The following is a 21,244-nucleotide window of genomic DNA, read 5'->3' as shown; positions in this document are numbered from 1 at the left end:
ACTAGGACCTTAGTTAACTTAATATTTATTATAATTTATAAGCTATATAAATACCGGTAACCTTAGTAAAAAACCTCTTATTTCTCTTCTCTCCTTAGTTTAATAGTAATAAGCTTTAATAATATATCCTATAGATTTTAAAAATAATCGTCTTTATACGCTTAACCGACTATATTACGAATACTTATATTCGCCTTATATCTTTATTAATAATACGATATTAAATAGACTTTAATATAATAAAGGCGCTAATTAAGAACTTTTATCGCCTTTAGTTTAAAGATTTAAAATAACGCGTATATTATTAGTTTCTTAACCCCTTATTTACTATTTAAGCTTTACTTATAACTAATATAGTTAAGATTAAAATAGACTTTCTAAATATTAGGATCGTTATTTAATAAGGCCTTTTAAATAGTTTAAATACCCTTATATAACGGCTTAAATAAGTAAGTCGGAACACGATAATACTAGCTTACTTTATCTAGTTTATACTAAAGTATTTAGTATTTAATATATATTACGATATATTATAGAATATATAATTATCCGAGTTAACGAATATTCTAAAGTCTATATAAACTTATAAGGGTATACCCTAATAAGGAAAACCTAGAATAAATATATAACCTTCCTTTAAGGCATCTCTTATTTAACTTCGACTACTTTTAAATACTAAATAATACTTTCGCTAAGCGCTATAAGAACCTTATAATGTAAATAACTACCGGTATTTACTATAGCCTTATTATTATTATATATTTTATTACCTTAATAACCGATTATAAGTTTATAATAGTTAAGATAAATACTCTTTATTAAGCGATTAATAATCGCTTAAAAAATAAGTTTAGAATCTTAATATTAAGGTATTATTATATATTTATATAGATTTAACGGCTATAGTTTATAAGGCTATCGCTAAGTAAGCTAAACTAATAGTTAAGGGCCTTCTATTCTTAAGCTATATTTCCGAAGGTATTACTCTCTTTAAGATTATTATTAAGAAGTCGCTTATTTAGAAACTCGGTAAAGCCGGTAACTAAGTATTTAGTATAGAAATTATTAAGACTATTATCTTAGGCTAGATATAGGCTAATTAGTATAGATTTATAGTTATTAAGATTATTTAGGAAGTTTACTAAGAGTATAATTTACTAGAACGAATACTTAATATTTAAGATATAAAGATATAGTTATAGAAGTATAGTCTCGGTATAAAACCTCGATTATTAAACTAGGACTCTTAACTAAGTAATATATCTATATTAGCTCCTCTATTTTCGGCTACTACTTAAATAAAAGGACGCTAACTCGGATATTCTAGAAAAGTAACGGAATTATTCTCTTTATAAGGTACTATATATTTATAGCCCTTAAGTAGTTAGGTTATTATTAAGACTGACGAGTAGAAAGAAACTCCTTTTACTTAAAATATATATATTAAGAATAAATTTACGAGAGAGACTATCTTATAACTTAGTAAATTAAATAGGTTTAATATAACTAGTACTATTTAAGGAGAAGCCTTTAGTAGTAATAATATTAATTATAAATAAAGGATAAAGTAAAAGAAACGACGGGTACTAAATAAATTAAATATAAATATAATTTCGATACTAGGCGAGATTACTAAGGGAAGAGGTAAGCGGGTAATTTAACCTATAGTAAAATTAATATTACGGTATAATATATTTTCGTAGTAGATTAATGTTATAATAAGGCTAAGAGAGAGGTTAGGAGTTAGTAAAGCTATTACTTCTTTAAATAATATCTAGTATAGTAACCGAGTATTCTAATTAACTAGTACTTTAGTATAAGGCTACGCTTCTTTTCCTTTTTTTACTTACTTTTATAAATAGTATATAGATAATTAATAAGTTAGATAATAATATATATAATATAAATACTTTACTTATAACCTTTACGCTATTCCTTTAAGATATAGTATATAGTATAGTTTAAAAGGTATTACTAGTCGCTATATAAGAGGTATATTTATTTAGCTATAAAGCCTTATCTTAATTTAATATTTAATAAATTTAAAAAACCTAAATTTATAAAATAAAATTTACCTTAACTTTATAGTAAGAGCCTTTATTTAGTATATATATACTTTATTATATATAGTAAAGTATTTAGAAATATAATATTTATTAAGACTATATAGTCGTATTATATAAGTCGCGCTATCTTCCCGAGTCTTTACGCGCTATTCTATTTTTCTTATTAACTTTTAATAATATAAGTGTTATAAATATATTAGATAATAACTAGTATATACTTAGTACCCTTATTTATAGAAGATACTTATAGGACCGTTAATTAAGGCGGACGGTTAGCGAAAAATATAAGGATACTCTACGGTCTCTTAGCGAAAGTCGAATTTTACTTTAAACCCTCTTTAAATATATCTTAAAGCATTATATATAACTAGTTATTCGTTAAATATTTAGATAACTTAAGACCTTTTATACCGAGATAATATATATAGACCTTATTATCTTTATATTATCCGAGTAATAAGAATCCTTTAATACTAGGCTTTAGGATATATTTACTAACTTATTATATTCCGAGGTTTTATCGGTTAGGCGTTTAAAGGCTATTACTAGTAATATTAATAAGTAGTTAGCGACTAATTTCTTTTAAGCGGATAATATAATTATCCCGGTTAATACGATTTAATAATAAGCCCCGTGTATAGTCGAGTTATTTTATATATTAAGTTAACTATAAGAACGCCTTTAAGCTAGAGAAGAAGTATTACTTCTCCGAATTATATTCTTAATTACTCTACTTTATTATTTATAATTATAAAGAGTATATAAAACGGTGCTAGTATCCCTCGGCTGCTTTTTAAGAGCTAACGGCCTTAGTTATAAAGGTATTAAGATCTTAAATAGACTTAAGGTAGTATCTTTATATAATTATATTTATAAAGCGTAATAAAGTTAAATAGTAAGAACGCGTACCGAGATTTATAGTCTCCGAGACTATAAATCTCTTAATATTACTATTAATAACTTTAACCTAGCTAATAAGGTGAATAAAGAGAGAATAGGAGAATATAGCTTATATATATTAGTTATAATAGGACTAGTTAATAAAGATAATAGCTTACCTCTTAATAGCTTATAGTAAAGTATATTTAATTATTAATATCGAGTACGGACTTTAAATATTTTATAAGAGGGGATCTTTTATAAATATACTGCTAAGGTATTATAACTATTATTAAGTTTAGTAAATCTAGTTAAGGGTAGATTTATAAAAGACTATATATACCTTCCTCCGTACATATTCTTTATCGATTTATCTTAACTAGACCTACTAAAGGATATTAATAAATATACTAATATTAAAGTAATCTTTATAGTTTTAGACCTTTTATCTAGCCGATTCTATCCGTATTACTTTTAATAAATTTCTCTATAGTACTTATTATCGAATAGCGGATTAGTCTTATCTTAGCGCGGTGCTTTAACGGCTATAAATCTAATAAATTAACCTTAAGACTATTACTAATAATATTAAATTTTATTAAACTATCCTAATTTAGCCCGTTATAGTTAATAAATTTACTAATAAAGGAATTCTTTAAATTCTTTACGATATCTTTATTAGATAACTAGAATTCTCCGAGGAAGATAAGGTTTTTAGCTATTAACTATATCTTATTTATAATAATTAAAAGACTATTAACCGATTAAGAAATATCCGATAAATTTATAAAGATAATTATAAGCTATATAACTAAATATAATAATATCTCTCGTGCCTTAAACTTTAGTATACTAGATTTAACTATCTAGCTCTTATTTATAAAATATATTAATTAATAATACTATCTAAAGACGACTTAATATTCTAAGTATACACCGCTTTTTAAGGTCGCCGGAATCTTACGGATCCTAAAGTATTCCGCGCTCTTAAAGAGCTTAAGATTTATAATTTCTAGTTAAGGGTCGCTATACTATTTATATAATATATTTTATAAAGGGATATACTCGATAAGATAAATAATAACCTCGTTAAGATAGCTACTTATTAATTAAAATAAATATCTAAGTTAGTATTTCTAGACTATATTCGGGGTATTGATAACGATATTAATAATAACTAATATAACTATCTAAATAAACTAATCCCGGATAGAGAACTTTAGAATTATATTATCTATATCCGTAATATTTTCCCTTACTTACTACTTCGAGATAAAGTAAAGTATAAAGATACTAGTGCCTTATAGATTATTATTATATATCTTTATATTATATATTAAGGAACGGAGTATTTTAGATATATAAAGGAATTTCTCTATTTATTTAAGTTAGTATTAATATAAGGAGCTAGTATAGAGTACTTATAAATAGCGATTTTAACTAATAGTCTTATAAATAAGCGAAATTTATAAAACTCTTACTTTAAGAAGGACCTTAATATAGAGTATTATAACTAATACCTAAAAGAGTTCTATATATATAATTATATCTCTATATTACCTATATCCTTTTTACTTAAGAAGGCGTCCCTAATAGCTCCTTAAAGTCGGATACTTATAGACTAGTTTTCTTTATAACTAAATCGCTACGATAATATATTTTATATATAAAAATCGCTCTTAAAGGATATTTTAAACCTAGTAAAGAGATTACTTCGCTATTTAATATAATTAAGATAAGGTTATAGTTAGGACTATATAGTATAAGATCTTTTAGCGACGAGTATTTATATACTAAAGTCGTAAGTTTAGTGTTTTAATAAGTCTTTAGACCGCTCTTTAATAGCTAACTAGGGTCTTTATATACTTAGCTATAGTTATTTTAATAATATATATTATAATATTTAAGTAGGGAATAAAGACGGTAAAGTTAAGGTATATAGTAAAGTAGTTTACCGGCCGCTGATTAATAGTAAGGATAAGAGCGGTTTCTCGTTTATTAATTTACTCTAGATAATAAAGTAAAGGCTACGATTTAAGGGTATTTAATAGTAAGCCGTTTAATAAAAAGAAAATAAAAATTTATTACTAACCTTACTTTAGGGTAGTTATATTTATCTTTTATAGATTTACTAAATTCTAGATTTACGAAATATTAACCCCTTTCTTTACCTCTCTTATTCTTTTAAGTATTATTACCTTAGTTTTAACTTTACCTTTATTACTACTAATACCTTATCTATCCTCTTATATATAAAATACTTCTCTTAATCTCATTACTTTACTACTCTTACCTTACTTATATTAGTTATATATTATTTACTATTCCGTGTTATTTAGATTTTACTTCTCTAGAGAGTAAGTAATATTATTACTTAAATTTTACTTTACTAAAGAGTAAGTAATATTATTACTTAAATGTTACTTCTTTAGAGAGTAAGTAATATTAATATATAAGTTACTTATAAGTATAAATATTTATCTTTATTTTAACGCTCTCTCCTAATCTTAACTCTTTATCTTTTTATTAGTTAAATAATTCCTTTTTATATATTAGGAATAGCGGTACTCGAGATGTAAAAAGGGGTATATAAGCTAATATCTATCTAGCTATCGACGAAGACTTAAAGTATGCGGAACGAGGAGGGTTCGTATACGAGGAGTAAGCTATATAGGCCTAGAGCGCTAAGCCCATCTAGGCGTTCTTAATAATTATCCCCCCCTTAAGTGTATCGTCCTCGACACGCACTCAACTCTTAATTAACTCGTAACCGACTCTTATATAGTAACTATACCGCTCTCTAGTCACTTTATATAGGTAGCCCCCGAGTTCACGGAGTAATACGCTACTTATCCTTTTAGTGCCTGTAAAGCCCGCCTCTTAGTTACTTATATAGGCAACCCCCGAGTCTATAGAGTAATACGCTACCTATCCTTTTATGCCGTAGAAGCCTGTTATAGAGTCCACTACAACCTGTATACGAGTCTATATATACCCGCTAAACAGAATCTACTAAGTACCGCCTCTATAGAGTCCATTATAAGTTATATACAAATATACTCCGAGTATAGCGCGAATCCCCCTCTATCCTTAGTGAGTTAGGCACGCCGTAAGATACTACCGTAGGCCCTTAGGCTATTTATGGGTTACTATACGGATATATACTAAGTCCACCTAGCTAGAGACGGTCCTACTTTTACTCCGTATAGTGCTTCGTAATATAGCCCTCTTTACCGCAGCGGTAGCATGCTCTATTACCTGTACTCTTCTCTCCCGCGCGTCCCGCGCGCGACTCGCTACCCTATTGTATAGGAGTAGCAACCTTCTCTTACTAGCTAACCTTAGCTAGTTACTATATAAGGCCTTATATTTATACTCTCGTACGGATCTCACGCGCCTCGCGTAGGACCGCGGTGCGCAGCTTAGGCCGTAAGTAGTTTATAAGGATTTAGGCTTTTTATTCCTTAACCGTAAGGTTAGGGATCTTATCCTCGAGGTCCTTAATCACTGATATAAGCTCTCGTACCGATAATTTATCTTGCTAAAGCCTCTTAAGCTTTAAGGATGCGTCTGCTATGCGATTCGTAAGGTCCTAGACTATATCTCGCAGTACTTGCTTGAACTCAGGCTAGGTTATAGGGTAAACCGATAAGCGGGACTACTGCCGAAGGGCCTCGTCACGAAGGTAAGTGTTAGGAACAGCCTATAGCGATAGGTAGAGAGTAATAGTGGTGGGATTTAATGATATTAAGTGTCCCTAGACCTCTAGGTTAAATAGGACTTAAAGTATAAAAGGAGGGTAAGACTCTTATGCGAGCTGTATAAGAGATAAAGACGTCCTCTTAATAGGCTTAGTAAGCTCTAGTCGCTATTCTTAATAGTAAGACGCGGCGATTACAACTCGCCTACGTTCGTCGTGCTTCTCGACCGCGCCGAAATAAACGTTATAGCCTAGAAGAAAGTCGCGGAGATCTTTAATCGAGGCGCCTCGGTATAATAGCGGGGGGGAGGCGCGCCTATATCGTATAGTTAGGTCCTGGGACGCGGGTCTCTTACTTAGCGAGCTTTCTACGCCCTGTATACTACTCGCGGGCGACCCGCCTGCGAGTTCCCTTTCCATCTCTTCGATCTCTTCTAGCTGTCGCCTCTCCTGTATAGCTACGCGGAGTCGCTAGTGTTTCTCCGCGATTGTCTCGGTACTGGCGTCGCTGTCGTCGCTAGGGCCGGGGCCGAAGGTCGCGGCCGAGTTTAAGGGGGTGGGGTGTCGACGAGGTGCTATAGCGACTCGCAAGCGACTCTATACGGAGACAAGGGGCATACTTTAAGAATATTAGGAATGGCGGTACTCGAGATGTAAAAAGGGGTATATAAGCTAATATCTATCTAGCTATCGACGAAGACTTAAAGCATGCGGAATAAGGAGGGTTCGTATACGAGGAACAAGCTATATAGGCCTAGAGCGCTAAGCCTATCTAGGCGTTCTTAATATATAGATAAGGCGATCGCTAATATAATCGAGCGAAGTAAGTTTATTAAATTCTTCTATACGAGCGATATAGCTATAGTTAAACTAATTAAAGATATTAAGAAGTAGGAAGAAAAGGCTATCTCTTTAAAGCTTAAACTTAAGGATATTAAGCTTATAGATTTAGGTACCTTATCGCCTTTAAGTAAACTCTTAGATACTATATTCGCTAATATAGTAAATTTCCTAAGGGAATAAGAAGAAAAAGCTATTATTACCGCTATAAGAGGAGGCTAAGGGAGAGGCTCTTATAATAAAAGAGGTAAAGGTTTAAGTAAAGGTTCGAGTAAAGGTGCTTAGGGTAAAGGCTCTCGGAGTAGTCGCGAGATAAAGAGAGGCCGTAGAAATTAATCTTTTATAGATTTATAGAATATAGATTTATAAAAGATCTAGTTATTAATATAACTAATTTTCTTATTATTAGACTTTATTATTAAAGATATTATATTATTATTACCTCGCTGCCGGCTTAAAGTAAAGGATAATATACTATACTAGTAAGTTTATAAATGTTAAGAATTGCCTCCGCGCAGCGTGTACGAGGACACGTAAGCACACAGGTAACCCTCAGGGTTCTTGAGTATCGGGGGTAGAGCAGAGGTCAATGTCGAACGGATCGTCAGACGGGACACAGCACTTGTACTGTATCTCCTTGAGCGTAATGTTAACTGAAGTTGACTACGAAGCTATGGGAATAGGTATCAACCCGAGTATATATGTTAGTTGGCCGCTCAGTCTGCTCAGTCCTGCTCAGTTGTGCTCAGTACTGAGCACACTGAGCACCACTGAGCACCACTGAGCGCTACCGAGTCGTCACGTGACCGTCGGCCTGGGCCGTCCACTGTCCCCGCCCAGGACTGGCCCCTTGTTTGCCCAGGCTCGGCCCAGCTTCCCTCTGGTTCCTGGGCCCTGACCTGGTTAAAGACTGGGTCGTAACAATAAAGTCTAGGTCTAGTTTTTTAATAAGTATAGATATATTAAATAGTATTAATATAATTTTCTTTAAAAATAGATAGCTAGCTACTATATAGTAATAAAAACACTTAGAAAATATTCTTACTCCTCTTATACCGCGTAATTATATAAAATATACTAAGTGTAATTTTAAATTTACACTACTAACGTAAAGTATAGGGGTAAATATATATCGGAGCTCAGACTCGTTTTGCAAAATCTCGCTCGAATTTTTTGATTGGCTCGCTAATCAGCGCCTTGGCGCGCGGCAAAACGCGTCTGAGCTGACTGAGACAAGGGCGCCTAACCAACTACTGTAGAAGACGCTGTAGCGCCTAACGATGCCCCACCAGTTCATCCGATACTCCATCCATCTTTGCTGTCTTTAAATGATCCCAGATTGAACAATACTATACTCCGTACTAGTTGGTGAACCTGTCTATATGCCCTGCACCTTGCGGTAATTAGGTGGCTTCCACATCCGACTCGCTACCTTGCCGCCCCAGACGGGCACAAGACTAATACTCCCTACGGCAACGACCCGCCACGCCCAGCTCCAACTCGCCACGTAACTGAGATCAAAATACTCGCCCAGAAACGGCACGCTGGCCGCGTAGATGCACGCCGTGCCCACAATACACACAATCATGATGGGATGCCAGGTCGTGACCGCGACGGCCACCATGATAAGCTCGTTGACGACCAGCACCGTAAAGCTGACGGAGAGCATGCGCGGGCCGTCGACCTCCCCGACGAGTAACTGCGACAGCCCCTGGATGACGACGCCCTGGTAGACCGACACCCCCACCCACGTGAAGAACGTGTTGTAACTGAGGCTCTTGCCCCATTTCAACTCCTTGTACAATTCCGGGTAGAGATTGGCGAGATGCTCGTCGACGTCCGTGTCCAACACCAGGCTGAACACAGGGAGCATGGTGTACACGGTCGCGTAGCCTACCATCAGCCAGTCTTTGAATAGGCCTTTCGGGTCAAAGTGCCCGGCGATGTTATACATGGTTTGACAGACGCTGATTATCAAACCTCTGTGGATGATGAACTGCGCGAGTTTTGCGCTGCGTTTGTACGAGTTGCGCCCGTGCCAGACCAGAAGTTTGGTGAGGTAACAGAACTGCTCGATGCTGAAATCGGCGGCGAGGGAAGCTTGGCGGCCCTCCTTGCCGACAATCCCGATGCCCACGTCGGCGGCCTGGATCATGGAGACGTCGTTGCCGCCATCGCCAATGCAGCAGACCCGCTTTCTCGTATGCTGCCGGATTAGTTGAGCGACGTCGGCCTTTTGGGTCGGAGAGCACCGGCAGGCGATGACCGCGGGAAGTTGAACCGCGATGGTAATAAATTCGGTACGAAACTGACTGAGCATGAGATGTAGGGAGTCGCCGTCAATAAGCAGCGCTGATTCTGTCTGGTTGCGCATGACGTCTAGGGCGTCCTTTGCCGCTTGTTTGGCCTTCAGTTTCGCCACGGTGAAGATGTTTTGGCCTCGAGCCACTAATCTCGCCGAGACGGCCACACACCGCGCTGTTTCGATCTTATCACCTGTTAGCATCCAGATCTTCACCCCGGCGTTGCGAAGCAGTTCCAGCGACGGTTTGACGTCTTTTTGAAGGCGATCTTCCACACCAGTCACGCCAAGGAGTTCTAGATCGTGTTCGAGATGGGTTTTCACTACCGATGCCATGCCTGAGTCACGGTCGTGCAGGGCTAGCGACGCGTCCGAGTACTCGGAAGAGAAGTCTGCGTATTGTTGCTGAGAGAGTCGTTTTCTACCGACGACGAGGGTCCTCAGTCCTTCGCGAGCCATATTTGCGGTTTCCTCATCAAGCCAGTCATTTGCGGCAACGATGGAGGTCATAACCGTGTCGGCGCCTTTCTGGAAGAACCAGAGTTCGCCTGTGCTGGAGAGTCCGGGGATTTCCGAGGTTATAGAAACAACAATGCCCATTCGCTTGCTGTCGGAGGTGAAAGGGAAGATGTCCTTGATTTCGGCACGGACAACGATTTGGGCGGTTGAGACGGACTGCAGGACAATGTTCTCTCGGTCGCGCTGGAGCACACGTAGGCCGACACTCTCGGTGAATTCCACGATGGCGATTTCGTCGGGGGAGGAGGCCTGGTAGGAGACAACCTTCTCTCCATCGATCTCTTCTGTGGTGGGTGTGACATTGTGGCACAAGGCCAGTGCTAGTACAAGATCTCGTACCCGAACGCCGATTTCTCGACGGGTTTTGGTAGTTGAGCCAAGCTCGGACGCCTTCGACCCGTGACCGGCACCCGTGGCAAAGGCTTGCTCGACGTAGGCTGCAACTTCATCCATTGCCTCCCCCGCATATGCAACGGTACCAACGTGGATCTTTCGAAGTTGCATTTCGTTCTGCGTAAGCGTGCCAGTCTTGTCGGAGAGCAAGTACTCGATTCGGCCAAGATCTTCGGGAATGGTGCTGGTACGCACAACGGTGCCTGGAATGCCTTTGTCTTGATGGATGAAATGAGCGTAGACAGTCTTTCCCATGTCGAGGTTCACACGGAGACTGATCGGGATAATGGTTGAAAAGAGGATGAGATAGATCGTGATGGCCACATACCAGGGTTTCTTGTTAGATGGCTCAAATCCCTCGAGTGCGACAAGGATGATGGAGAGACTCAAGGTCATGATGCAGAGAATCTTGGTTAAGTTGTTGATCTCGTATTCCAGAAGACCGGTCTTGGACCTTGATGGTGAGGTCGACAAGGCGGATCGTGTTTGTCGGCCGGTATAGATGACTGCGCCATAAGTTGTAGTACTGGAAGCCAAGACGGTGTTCGCCCAAGCTGTATTATCGATAGTCAATGGTGCCGATGTCACTCTATCCGCTGCAGACCGGTCAAGTTCACTTGATCCGCCGTGGTCGTCAGCAAGATCTTCTTTCAGACCATGCGGGTCGTAGGCGGAGGCTTGCCTGGGCTGGAACTCTAATGTCCCGACGAATTCATTGACTTTCTTGTCGGGCGCACCGGCCGTGATCTTCAAACGCTGAAGGTCTCTCAGGGTCAGACTCTGGCTCAGTGGACTCGGAAGTCGCAGTTTCCAGTCGGTTTCTCCGTCGAGTTGATCGGTCCGAATAAATGTCTCGCCGCTTGCCTGAGATGAGGGGGCGTCCGTCCCATAACCTCTGGAATCGTCCCTGAGCTCGGTCAAGCGACTTTGCAGAATGACAACGTCCGCCGGAACTCTCTGGTTTTTCTCGAGTCTCAAGACATGGCCAACTTTGATATCGCGCGACTTTTTCTGGACTTCAACCACTCCATCTCGGCCTGTGTCAGAGAAGGAGAGGACAGTGAACAGTTCGGCATTGGCTTCTGCATCGCGTCGTCGCCGGACAATATCGTCCACAGCTTCTTTGCCAATCGCAATCGTAAGAACCACGCCTAAAGGAACAATATATGTCGACATGTAGCCGATTCGTAGGAAGGGTAATATCTGGGACAAGGCAACGAGCAGAAAGTAGACATTGAGAAAAAAGGAGAATTCGTTGTACAGGGTCCGCGGCAAGAAGGACCAGGGCGTGTATTTTGCGTTGGAGATGACGTTCGTGGGAAATCGTTTCTTCTGCGACTGACCAACGTCGACCTCACGCGATTCGTGACCGTTCAACTCCTGGTCATGCTCGCGCATGTCTGCCAACTCTTGCCGAACGAAGTCGGAGATTTGCATGCTCTGGCGACCACTGAGGCGGCGGGTATGGGCATCGCGCCCCTGAGATATACTGTTCTCTCGATTGAGATTCTGGTATTTCCTCCGACTGACGTTCCAACCTGGTTGATCTTCAGACTCGGACCACTGTGGCAGTTGGCCGTTGCCACGAGCCTTGCCCGGCCAGCTGTCTAACAGTCCTTCTGTGTCTTCGTCGGCATCGCCCGTCCTGCCCGGTCTCCCTTTCGAACGCCATAAACGACTGCGCTCGTATTTCTGTAATCTTCGTAGGGGGATGTTGGCGGAGCCATTGGCGGTACGGCGGTTTGCGGAGTCGAAGGATGAATTTATCCTTGGATCGTCTGAAGACTGGACGATGGGGTCGAGTTCGTCAAGGTCAAGGTCATCTTCGGAGCCAGAATCTGCATCTCTCAGAGGAGGCATTCCCTTCGCTGGGCATCCTCAGGTTCAGTTCAGCGGCAGGGTTGCTGTTGTACAGGCGTTCGCGTATTCTTTTGTGCAGATGAAGTCCAAGATTGTCGTTGGCCTGTGATGTGCAGGTCGATCTCTGTACCCAAGTGCCGTAGGAGTAGAGGTTATGGTGAGGAAAGTACAGAGTAATTTGGCAGCCTTCCTGATCAGCCTGGGGCAGCAAGACGAGACATGACATTCTGGCGCGACGCAGTCGGCTCGGGTTACTACGGCGGACTATGCACAGCCCTGCACTAACGCCGTTGGAGCAAGAGAGCAGAAAACGCAGCTGGCCATTGGCTCGCGTTGTCTCCTGTTGGCTCCTCTTGGTGAGGTGGTAAGTTGCGGGTACTCGTCCGCTCCCGTAGCCTGCGCCCTCATCCGTGTCTTGTCTGGAGACGATCTGGTATTCACTTCACGTACTCTTTCCATCATCTGTCGACCTCGAGCAGCATCTCTCACGGCTCTGGTTATTCCCCCGGTCGCGATCAACTTCTTCCCGGTGGAAATGTATGACAGAATTTGCTGATCCTAGTTGTACATGTAGGACTAAAAGACGCCCTGAGACGCCCCCTACCCTTTAGCTGACTTCGACAAGTAACGCCCAGTCTAACCCGTGGCGGTCGCGATGGAGACATCGGATCATATTGAACATGGCTCTTCAGATGCAGGCAACGACACACAGACAGGCCACTGGTTCCCAGCCCTGCGCCCCGACACGATTGAAGAGATTACACACGATGCGCCTCACGCCGAGGTCGAATCGAGTTCTGCTCCCCATGCACGAATAGATATAATACCCCCGACACCAATTTCGCGACAAAGTCAGAAGGTCGATTTTCGAAGCCAAAGAATACCAGTCGTGCCGGAGGAGCCTGACGAGCCTGAGCCCGAGCATACACCAGCGACAACTGCCACCTCCCGGCCTTCCACTTGGAACTATGGTGGCGATGAGTTGCCTTCAGACGACGATGATGAGAGGCTGGATCCTGCCTGGGGTGTAAAGCGGCATGACAGCACGAATATCCTTGCTAATGTCCACCGTTCCTCGACCTTCCCTGACTTCAACTCGCCTGAACAGTCAAACCTCGAGGTTGAGATCGCCGCACCAGCGGACAAGCTGGATGTTGAGATGGTCAATGGCACTGCGGAAGAGGAAAGAATTGTAGAACAGAGAGAGGATGCCATCGAGCCGCGAACTGTGGACGGGATGAATGGTGCCGATAGTACTCGAGAACCCCAGTCATGGACAGTTCCGGCACAAGAGGAGCCCATTGACGAGGCGGACCAACGCTATGAAGAGGGTGTGCCTCTCATTCCCCCGGAAGAGGAGGCTCCGGCACACGTCCAACGCAGTGACAAGCAAAGTGCACAAAATCCATTCGAGACTGTGCAAGACGATGAGGATACCAGCTTCTTCTCAAATGTACCCATCTCCGAATCTGAGGCTCCCCAACAACCCTCCCTTGACAGAAAATCCACCACACAGGTGCTGAATTCCTTGGACGTATTGAACACGGACCTACCAAATTCTCCCGCGACGGATGCACCCGTTGAAGCGTCATTTTTCGATGAACTGGCTACTCATGGTGCGCCTGCTGCAGACAACAATGCCTCCACTGGCGTGGAAGGCCAGGATCCAGACGCGATGTGGGCAGCTGCACTTGGTGACGATGAGTTCCTCGTCGAAGATGCTGACGACCTTCTTCCTGATTCCGACGACGAACCATCAGGGGTACCACCAACTCAGCCAGTATCCCACACCATGCCACAGCAACAGCCTCAAAGACAGAGCTCTGTGAACCCTTTCACGCCCCATCAGCCTACCACCTCAGATATGTTCCAGTTGCCGCCGATGGCACGCACTACGCATAACAATGTCGGTCTGTCGCGACCGGAGCTACCACCTGTGGGCTCCTTCCAAGCTCAATTACCTCCGAGGCCAGCTGCCCCGAGTGTCAAAAGCTTTGTGGATCAAGCCAAGGATGGCTATAAATCTCCTTATGATCTGCCCTTGGATTTAATGCCTAAAAGGAGATCTCATGTCCCACAGCCGGTCCAAACGACCAAATCTGTCGCTCCTCCGCCAAGGAGCAGCAGCCTTTCGGAACACCCCGTGCAATCACCCTTTGCCTCGACTGGACCACCGACCTCTTCATCTCCAAATATGCAAGCGCCGGCACCGTCGCCTGCAATGCCGCAACGAAGCGTCTCGGCTTTAGGGTCAAACAAGACTCGGACGTCCAAGTCTGGATCTTCATCAGGCTTCTTCGAGGAGTTGCCCATCACCTCAAAACCACGTCCTGCTGGACCTTATACTCCACAGCAATCATTTCCAGCCGCTCCTCCTCCCCTTCTACCTCGGAGTCCACCTACTGCTCCCATGCCGCCTCCAGCACCACTTCCGCAGGGGCCTCCTAGTCAGCATCCGCGACAGCCCCGATTACCCACCCCGCCTTCTGATCTGCATGTTCAATACCAGCTGCAGCCGCCGGAGCGCCTAGATCCCTATGCGAACGTACCTCTGCAGCAACCTCCTCCCCTGCCAGCGGCACCAATTACTAGATACTCACCAGCACCAGCTGCGCCTGGCACTTCGACACTAGGTGCTCGCCCTGGGCCTTCGCCTCGATACTCGCCCGCGCCTCCACCCCAGACAACCTCTGCCAGTGCTGCCAGATACGCAGCGCAACCGACGCCATCTCCTGGCCCCATACAAAACCCTATTCAAGCTAACCAAGCCATGCCAAATAGACCACCATCTCTACCCCCTCCCACCGCTGCCGCCATCTTGCCTTTCCAACCACGTACCTCGAGTCCGCTAGCGTATCACAAGGGCTCAGTCGATGAAAATGCGAATAGCATGCCCGCTGCAACAGCACAGCCGTCAGGGCCACCCGTGTCTGGAAATCAGTATATTCCTTCTGCCGCATCTGCGCCTTACTCCGCCATTTCCCCCGAAAGTCGGAGTTATGGAGACTTGAATAATCAGCTGTCGCCTCCGAAGCGCACCGGTCTCGGCCAATTACCACCTCCACGCCGCTCCCAAACTCAATCTCCGTCCAAACAGCGCCCTCAAGCGGCACATTCTTCGTACACCGGCGACTTCATCAACCGTCCAGCCACAGCTTACGGCCAATCATCGCCTAGTATGGCTACTGCTCAGCTGGCTTCTGGGGACCATACACGTCCTAGTATTCAAGGCAGGAGTCCAGTACCAGAATTGGTTTTCATACGGCCTCAAGATGACACCCAATTTGACCCACTAGAGCGGTGGAAGGGTGCTCCAGTGTTCACATTCGGCTTTGGTGGCACCATCACCAGCTCTTTCCCGAGACACGTGCCCAGGTATGCTACTGGAGCCGTGCGACCGCAGATCAGGCCGGCCCCTGGCGAGGTCTCTGTTCGGGATGGCAAGGATATTCTTCCCCAGGTTGAGCTAGTCAACACCTTCCCTGGCCCACTTCGATCCAAGTCGAAGAAGAAGGACGTCTTGTCGTGGATGTCAAACTACATTACCGGGATGGAGGCTGGCATGCCTAATATTTTCGCCGCTCAGTCTCATGACGATCCGGCTAGACGCCTTCATGAGAAGGTACTGCTCTGGAAGATCGTACGAGTCATGGTGGAACACGATGGCTCACTCGAGGGTCCGGCTCTGAAAGCAATCAACCTCATTCTCTCCCCGGAGATTCACAACGTCGACGAGTCAAGTGCGATTCAATACCGTGCTGGTGAACAGACGTCGGGATTATACAGACCATCGGGTGCCAACGTGCGACCCGATTCCGTCGACCCGATGGCGGTTGAGACTTTACGGAAACGACTACTGAGTGGCGACAGGCAGGGTGCGGTACTCCATGCGATGGACAACCGTTTGTGGTCTCACGCTCTCATCATCGCCTCAACCATGGAGCGCTCGATGTGGGGTCAAGTTGTGAGGGAGTTCGTGCGTCAAGAAGTGAAGACGGCTGGAGAAAATACCGAGTCGCTGTCTGCACTGTACGAGATCTTTGGAGGCAATCTCGATGAAAGTATTGATGAACTTGTCCCGCCATCCGCCCGAGCTGGTCTTCAGATGATAAGCAGAGTCAACACCGGAGGTTTTACTAGGAATTCTCTCGACGGCTTGAATCGGTGGAAAGAGACACTTAGTCTCGTGCTGAACAACCGGTGTCAGGGCGACCATCAGGCTCTTGCAGTCCTTGGAAAGCTCCTTCAGGACTACAATCGCATCGAGGCGGCCCACATTTGCTACCTGTTCTCGAGGAACCCCCAAAGGCAATTTCTGTTTGGCGGCCCGGATGAAGAGCACGCCTCCGTTATATTGCTTGGTGCCAACCACAAAGCCCAACCATCTGACTTCGCCCGAGACCAAGATGCTGTCATGCTCACCGAGATATATGAATTTGCGACGAGCGTTCTTGGGACGGGGGCGCCATTGCCATTCATGCCGCATCTTTCTGTGTTCAAGTTGCAGCGCGCGACGCTCATGTCAGAGGCTGGATTGAAGGCAGAGGCGCAATCTTATTGCGATGCCATCGCGGCCACCTTCGGTAAGAGCAGCAAGATGTCGCCTTATTACCACCCATTATTCCTGTCCGAGCTTGACAACCTGTCGAATAAACTCAAACAAACGCCCATCCAAGGCTCGTCCTCGTGGATTGGAAAGCCAAGCTTGGAGAAGGTTGGCGGTTCTATGTGGACCAAGTTCAGTAGCTTCGTCGCAGGCGATGGCAGCGACGCAGAATCAAAAGGTTCGGGGAAAGACGCAGGCGAGAGTGGTCCATTTGCCCGTGTTACTGGAACGCCCTCGGTCAGCAGGACTGGCTCTCAGTCCGATCTGTACGGGTTTCACCCCCAAGCCGTCCCTTCAACAATAGCGGGAAACAAATATGCTCCCAACGGTATACAATCAGCACGGTCCTCGGCAGAGCTCACTCGTGGTCGACCATCTTTAGACTCCCAAAGATCACCACCATCCAGTTCATACTCGCAACATAATCGCCAGAATGAACCGATGAACATGTTCCAACAAGGGCAAGCCGCTCAACCTCCAAACCCTTATCAAGCCTTTGCCACCTCGCCGCCCCCTCCTTACTACCCTCAAAGTCCGCCAAGATCGTCGTACGTGCCGAACAACGCAGCCCCCGCAGTGGTGGCCCAAAACATGTCTCCCATGCGTCCAGGATATGCACCAACACCGCCATCTGAAGATGTTATCCAGCAGGCGTACGGCCACACACCAGAGCCCATTGCACAGATACCTGAAGAGCAGCCCATCCCATTTGGTGGTTACCAGCCTTCGCAACCCGAAAATTCCTACGGCAGTTTCCAGCCGTCGCAACCTGACCAGGTTCAGGCATCCGCTCAGCATAACGGAATCGCCAGTGCAGGTCATGAAGCTGCAAATGAATCTTATGGTTTCGAACCGCCTGCCGGCGGGTATGTCCCATATGAGCCTGAGCCAGAATCACCAGAGGGGCCGAGCAAAGTCGTGAAATCCAAGAAGAAGTCGTTCATGGATGATGATGATGAGGACGACTTCCCCCGGGTATCCAATCAAACCCCGTCATTCCAGCCTCAGTCTTCAGTCCATGGGGACGAGGCGTCTCGCAAGAGAGCAAACGATGCTGCCGCCGAGGCTGCTTTCCGTGCGGCCGCGGAAGCCGATGCCGCGCGAGAAAAGGAACAGAAACAGTCCAAGAGATCCTCGTCCTGGCTGGGGGGCTGGTTCGGAGGCAAGAAGGACGATAGCTTGGATTCGAGTTCGAGCAAAGGCGGGGACCAAAAAGTAATCAGAGCCAAACTCGGCGAATCGAAGATGAAATTATACTATGACAAGGAGCTCGGGAAATGGGTGAACCCTGACAATCCAGATGCCGCAAAGAAAACGGGAACACCTCCTCCACCAAGAATGGGTGGTACGCCAGCGCCGCCGATGAGTGCAGGTGGTCCTCCGAGACCGCCCATGGGCTCTACTCCTCCGACATCACATCCCCACACAACTGGTCTTGGCATGGGTCTGTCCTCTGGACCACCCAGCAGAGTCGGGACCCCGGCTGACGGACCTGGGCCTTCCATGCCAAATGGCCAGTCGCCACAGATAGGAGTCACTGGTCCGCCCAGCGCTGCTAGCACCCCACCGATTGGGGCACCTTTGACTCCCAACCTCGCTCCTCCGCCGCGCCCAGGTACTGCCATGAGCAATGCTAGTAGCATTGACGATTTGATCGGACCATCAACTGGCCGTAAAAGTGCTAAAGGAGCTAAGAAAGGGGGTAAAGGGCGGTATGTGGATGTCATGGCCAAGTGAGAGCCTCATGACGGAGATTGAGGCGGAATTGACGATCAGTTGACAGAGTCGAACTGGTCGGTATCTTGTACAAATAATATCTGGATTGCTTGACGTGTACATGTGGCATCTGAAAACGGCCACCAAAACGCAGCTGCCCCCTGGCTGTACTGTATCGCTGGCGACATGTGACAAAGATTCGGTTATGGGAAAATAAGGCATACTTCGAGAGGACTAATATCACCGTCGTCATAAGGTCGACGTCGTGTTTCTCATGTCGCTTCATCATGCTTCTTCTGCCTTGCATAATAGTTGATGCCGTGGAATAGGGGCGTCAGGTCCAGAGACGAGCTCCCCGATCCGCAGCCTTGCAGCTCGGAAGCCTGACACGTGACCAGAAGGAGATCCGCACCTTGACACGGTTCAGTAATCCCCCAGGACGCATCGACTTCGCTCACTAGCGAATTGTAACTCGACATAGACAGCGGCGCGCGCGTATATCCATAGACTCTGGTCAGAGTGCTCAGAACTCGTCTTGATGTGTCTGACGCCTCCATCGGACGAGCCATGAGGCATCATCACCGCAGCACAAAACCGATCAATCTCCTCGTCCAGCCGCGGCGCCCGAGGCTCGAGGCGCCGCCGCCAGCAACCACGACTCTTCCTAGACGTTCGCAGCCGAAGCGGTGACACACATATACATACACACACCGGAGGCCGCACGCACGCCCGACGATTTGGGAAGGAAGCAAGAAAAGCAAAGCAGAACAAGCAAGCCTCACCCGGTGCCCGCACACACACCGTTCGGGCGCACACCTCACACACTCTCACACACTCTCCACGATGGCCGCCCCTTCTCCGCCCGACATGCTCTTCGAGGCGGACGCCCGCCTCGTCAACGTCTCGTGCTTCGATCTCCTGCTCATCGAGCTCGTCCCTCTCGCGGAACGCATGGCACGCGCGTACGAGGCCTCGCTCGATCGACCTGGCCCGCCCCTTTCGTCGGCAGGAGGGAGGACATCGAAGCGTGCGTCGCGAGGCTCGGGCCTGACTCCCACAACGGGTTCCAGCACAAATGCGAACACAACATCGGGAACAGGAGCAGGAGCAGGAGCAGGTACATCCACAGGCACAGGCGCCCCAGCCATCACAGTCACGAACCCCAACGCCGCGGCGTCGACGTCCACGACCACCACCACAGCGGCGGCGGGTCCCTCGCTCCTCGCGTCGGACGGCCTGCCCTCTACGCCCATCTTCGCGGATAGCGTGTACGTGCGTCTGGAGCGGCTGGGGTTCCGTGTCGGGGAGGGCCTCTCGGAGCGGTTCTCGCGCGACAGGCCGCGCTTCCAGAATTACGCGGGCAGTGTTGGGTCCGGCCTGGCTGGACCGGGCATAGGCGGCGCAGGCGGCGCAGGGACGGCGGCGGGGATGGGGATAGGCAACATCAACGACCATCACTTGGACGTCATCAAGTTCTTGTGCAAGGATATCTGGACCGTGGTGTGGAAGAAGCAGGTCGACAATTTGAAGACGAATCACAGGGTACGTACATCTCAAACGCCCGAAGTATCCATTCACGCAGGACAGGACTCAGACGCAGACTCGTATCACCTACATACAGGGCCAGGACATTGTCCGTGTCCAGGCTTGTACAGGTCCAAGAAGAGGCGGACTCTCTCAGCTACGTCATGTTCGAGTCCAAGCTAAAGTCGTCCGTGTCTGTGTTCATGCTAATCTCTGTTGTGTTTTATTATAGGGCGTTTTCGTTCTCACAGATGCCAAGTTCCGACCTCTGATGCGAATGGCCATGGTCACCAGTGCCGAAGCCGTCCAACGCGCCCAGCCGCATTTGTTCTTCCCGTGCGGGATCATCAGGGGAGTCTTGGCGAGTTTGGGCATCAAGGCGACTGTGCAGGCTGAGACGAGCGAGTTACCGGGCGCGGTGTTCCAGATTAAGACGATTCAAGAGCCGACTAAGAGGGTCGGCGTATGAAAAAGGAACCCCGGAAGGCGAGAGCATGGACTGTTGGATTACTACGGCGGCATTCGAGGCGGGCACCGTTTGCTGGGCTGTTAAAGGTCGTCGCGTTGCGCACGGCGTAAGCGGAAACACCAGAGAAGGAGAACAACAGTGGCAGCGGCGAGACGACCCTCATTCCACACCACGAGGATCATCGGGACGGTGAGGAGAAAAGGCCAACGGATGCTATCGAGGGACGAAAAGGGTACAGGACCAAGTCAACGACTGTGGGAGTTCGATGTCAATTGATTCTGACCAAAGGCACCTGCTGAGATTCATCCACATGATCTAGAGAGCAGTTAAACAGGCGACAGAGCAAGACCCGAAATGCCCAAGCCCGGAA

General features: G+C 45.6%; 3 protein-coding genes across 3 annotated transcripts; 2 read left to right on the top strand and 1 right to left on the bottom strand.

Moving 5' to 3' along the window:
• Positions 1–8,863: 8,863 nt before the first annotated feature.
• Positions 8,864–12,559, bottom strand: A1O7_03160 (phospholipid-translocating ATPase; the record flags this gene model as incomplete). The annotated part of the gene is made up of 1 exon (XM_007757186.1): positions 8,864–12,559. The coding sequence occupies one exon, from the start codon at positions 12,557–12,559 to the stop codon at positions 8,864–8,866; it is 3,696 nt and encodes a 1,231-aa protein (XP_007755376.1).
• Positions 12,560–13,214: 655 nt separating this feature from the next.
• A1O7_03159 (uncharacterized protein) lies at positions 13,215–18,902 on the top strand (the record flags this gene model as incomplete). Its single annotated transcript, XM_007757185.1, has 1 exon — positions 13,215–18,902. One exon carries the CDS (start codon positions 13,215–13,217, stop codon positions 18,900–18,902), a length of 5,688 nt encoding a protein of 1,895 aa, XP_007755375.1.
• Positions 18,903–19,724: 822 nt separating this feature from the next.
• On the top strand, positions 19,725–20,874 carry A1O7_03158 (uncharacterized protein; the record flags this gene model as incomplete). Its single annotated transcript, XM_007757184.1, has 2 exons — positions 19,725–20,423; positions 20,638–20,874. The coding sequence occupies 2 exons, from the start codon at positions 19,725–19,727 to the stop codon at positions 20,872–20,874; spliced, it is 936 nt and encodes a 311-aa protein (XP_007755374.1).
• Between the last annotated feature and the right edge of the window lie 370 nt (positions 20,875–21,244).

This window comes from Cladophialophora yegresii (genome assembly GCF_000585515.1).
Source record: "Cladophialophora yegresii CBS 114405 chromosome Unknown aczIN-supercont1.2, whole genome shotgun sequence".
Taxonomy (NCBI): Eukaryota; Fungi; Ascomycota; class Eurotiomycetes; order Chaetothyriales; family Herpotrichiellaceae; genus Cladophialophora; species Cladophialophora yegresii.
Note: the sequence above shows the minus strand (reverse complement) of the source record. Positions and strands in the feature narration are given on the sequence as shown.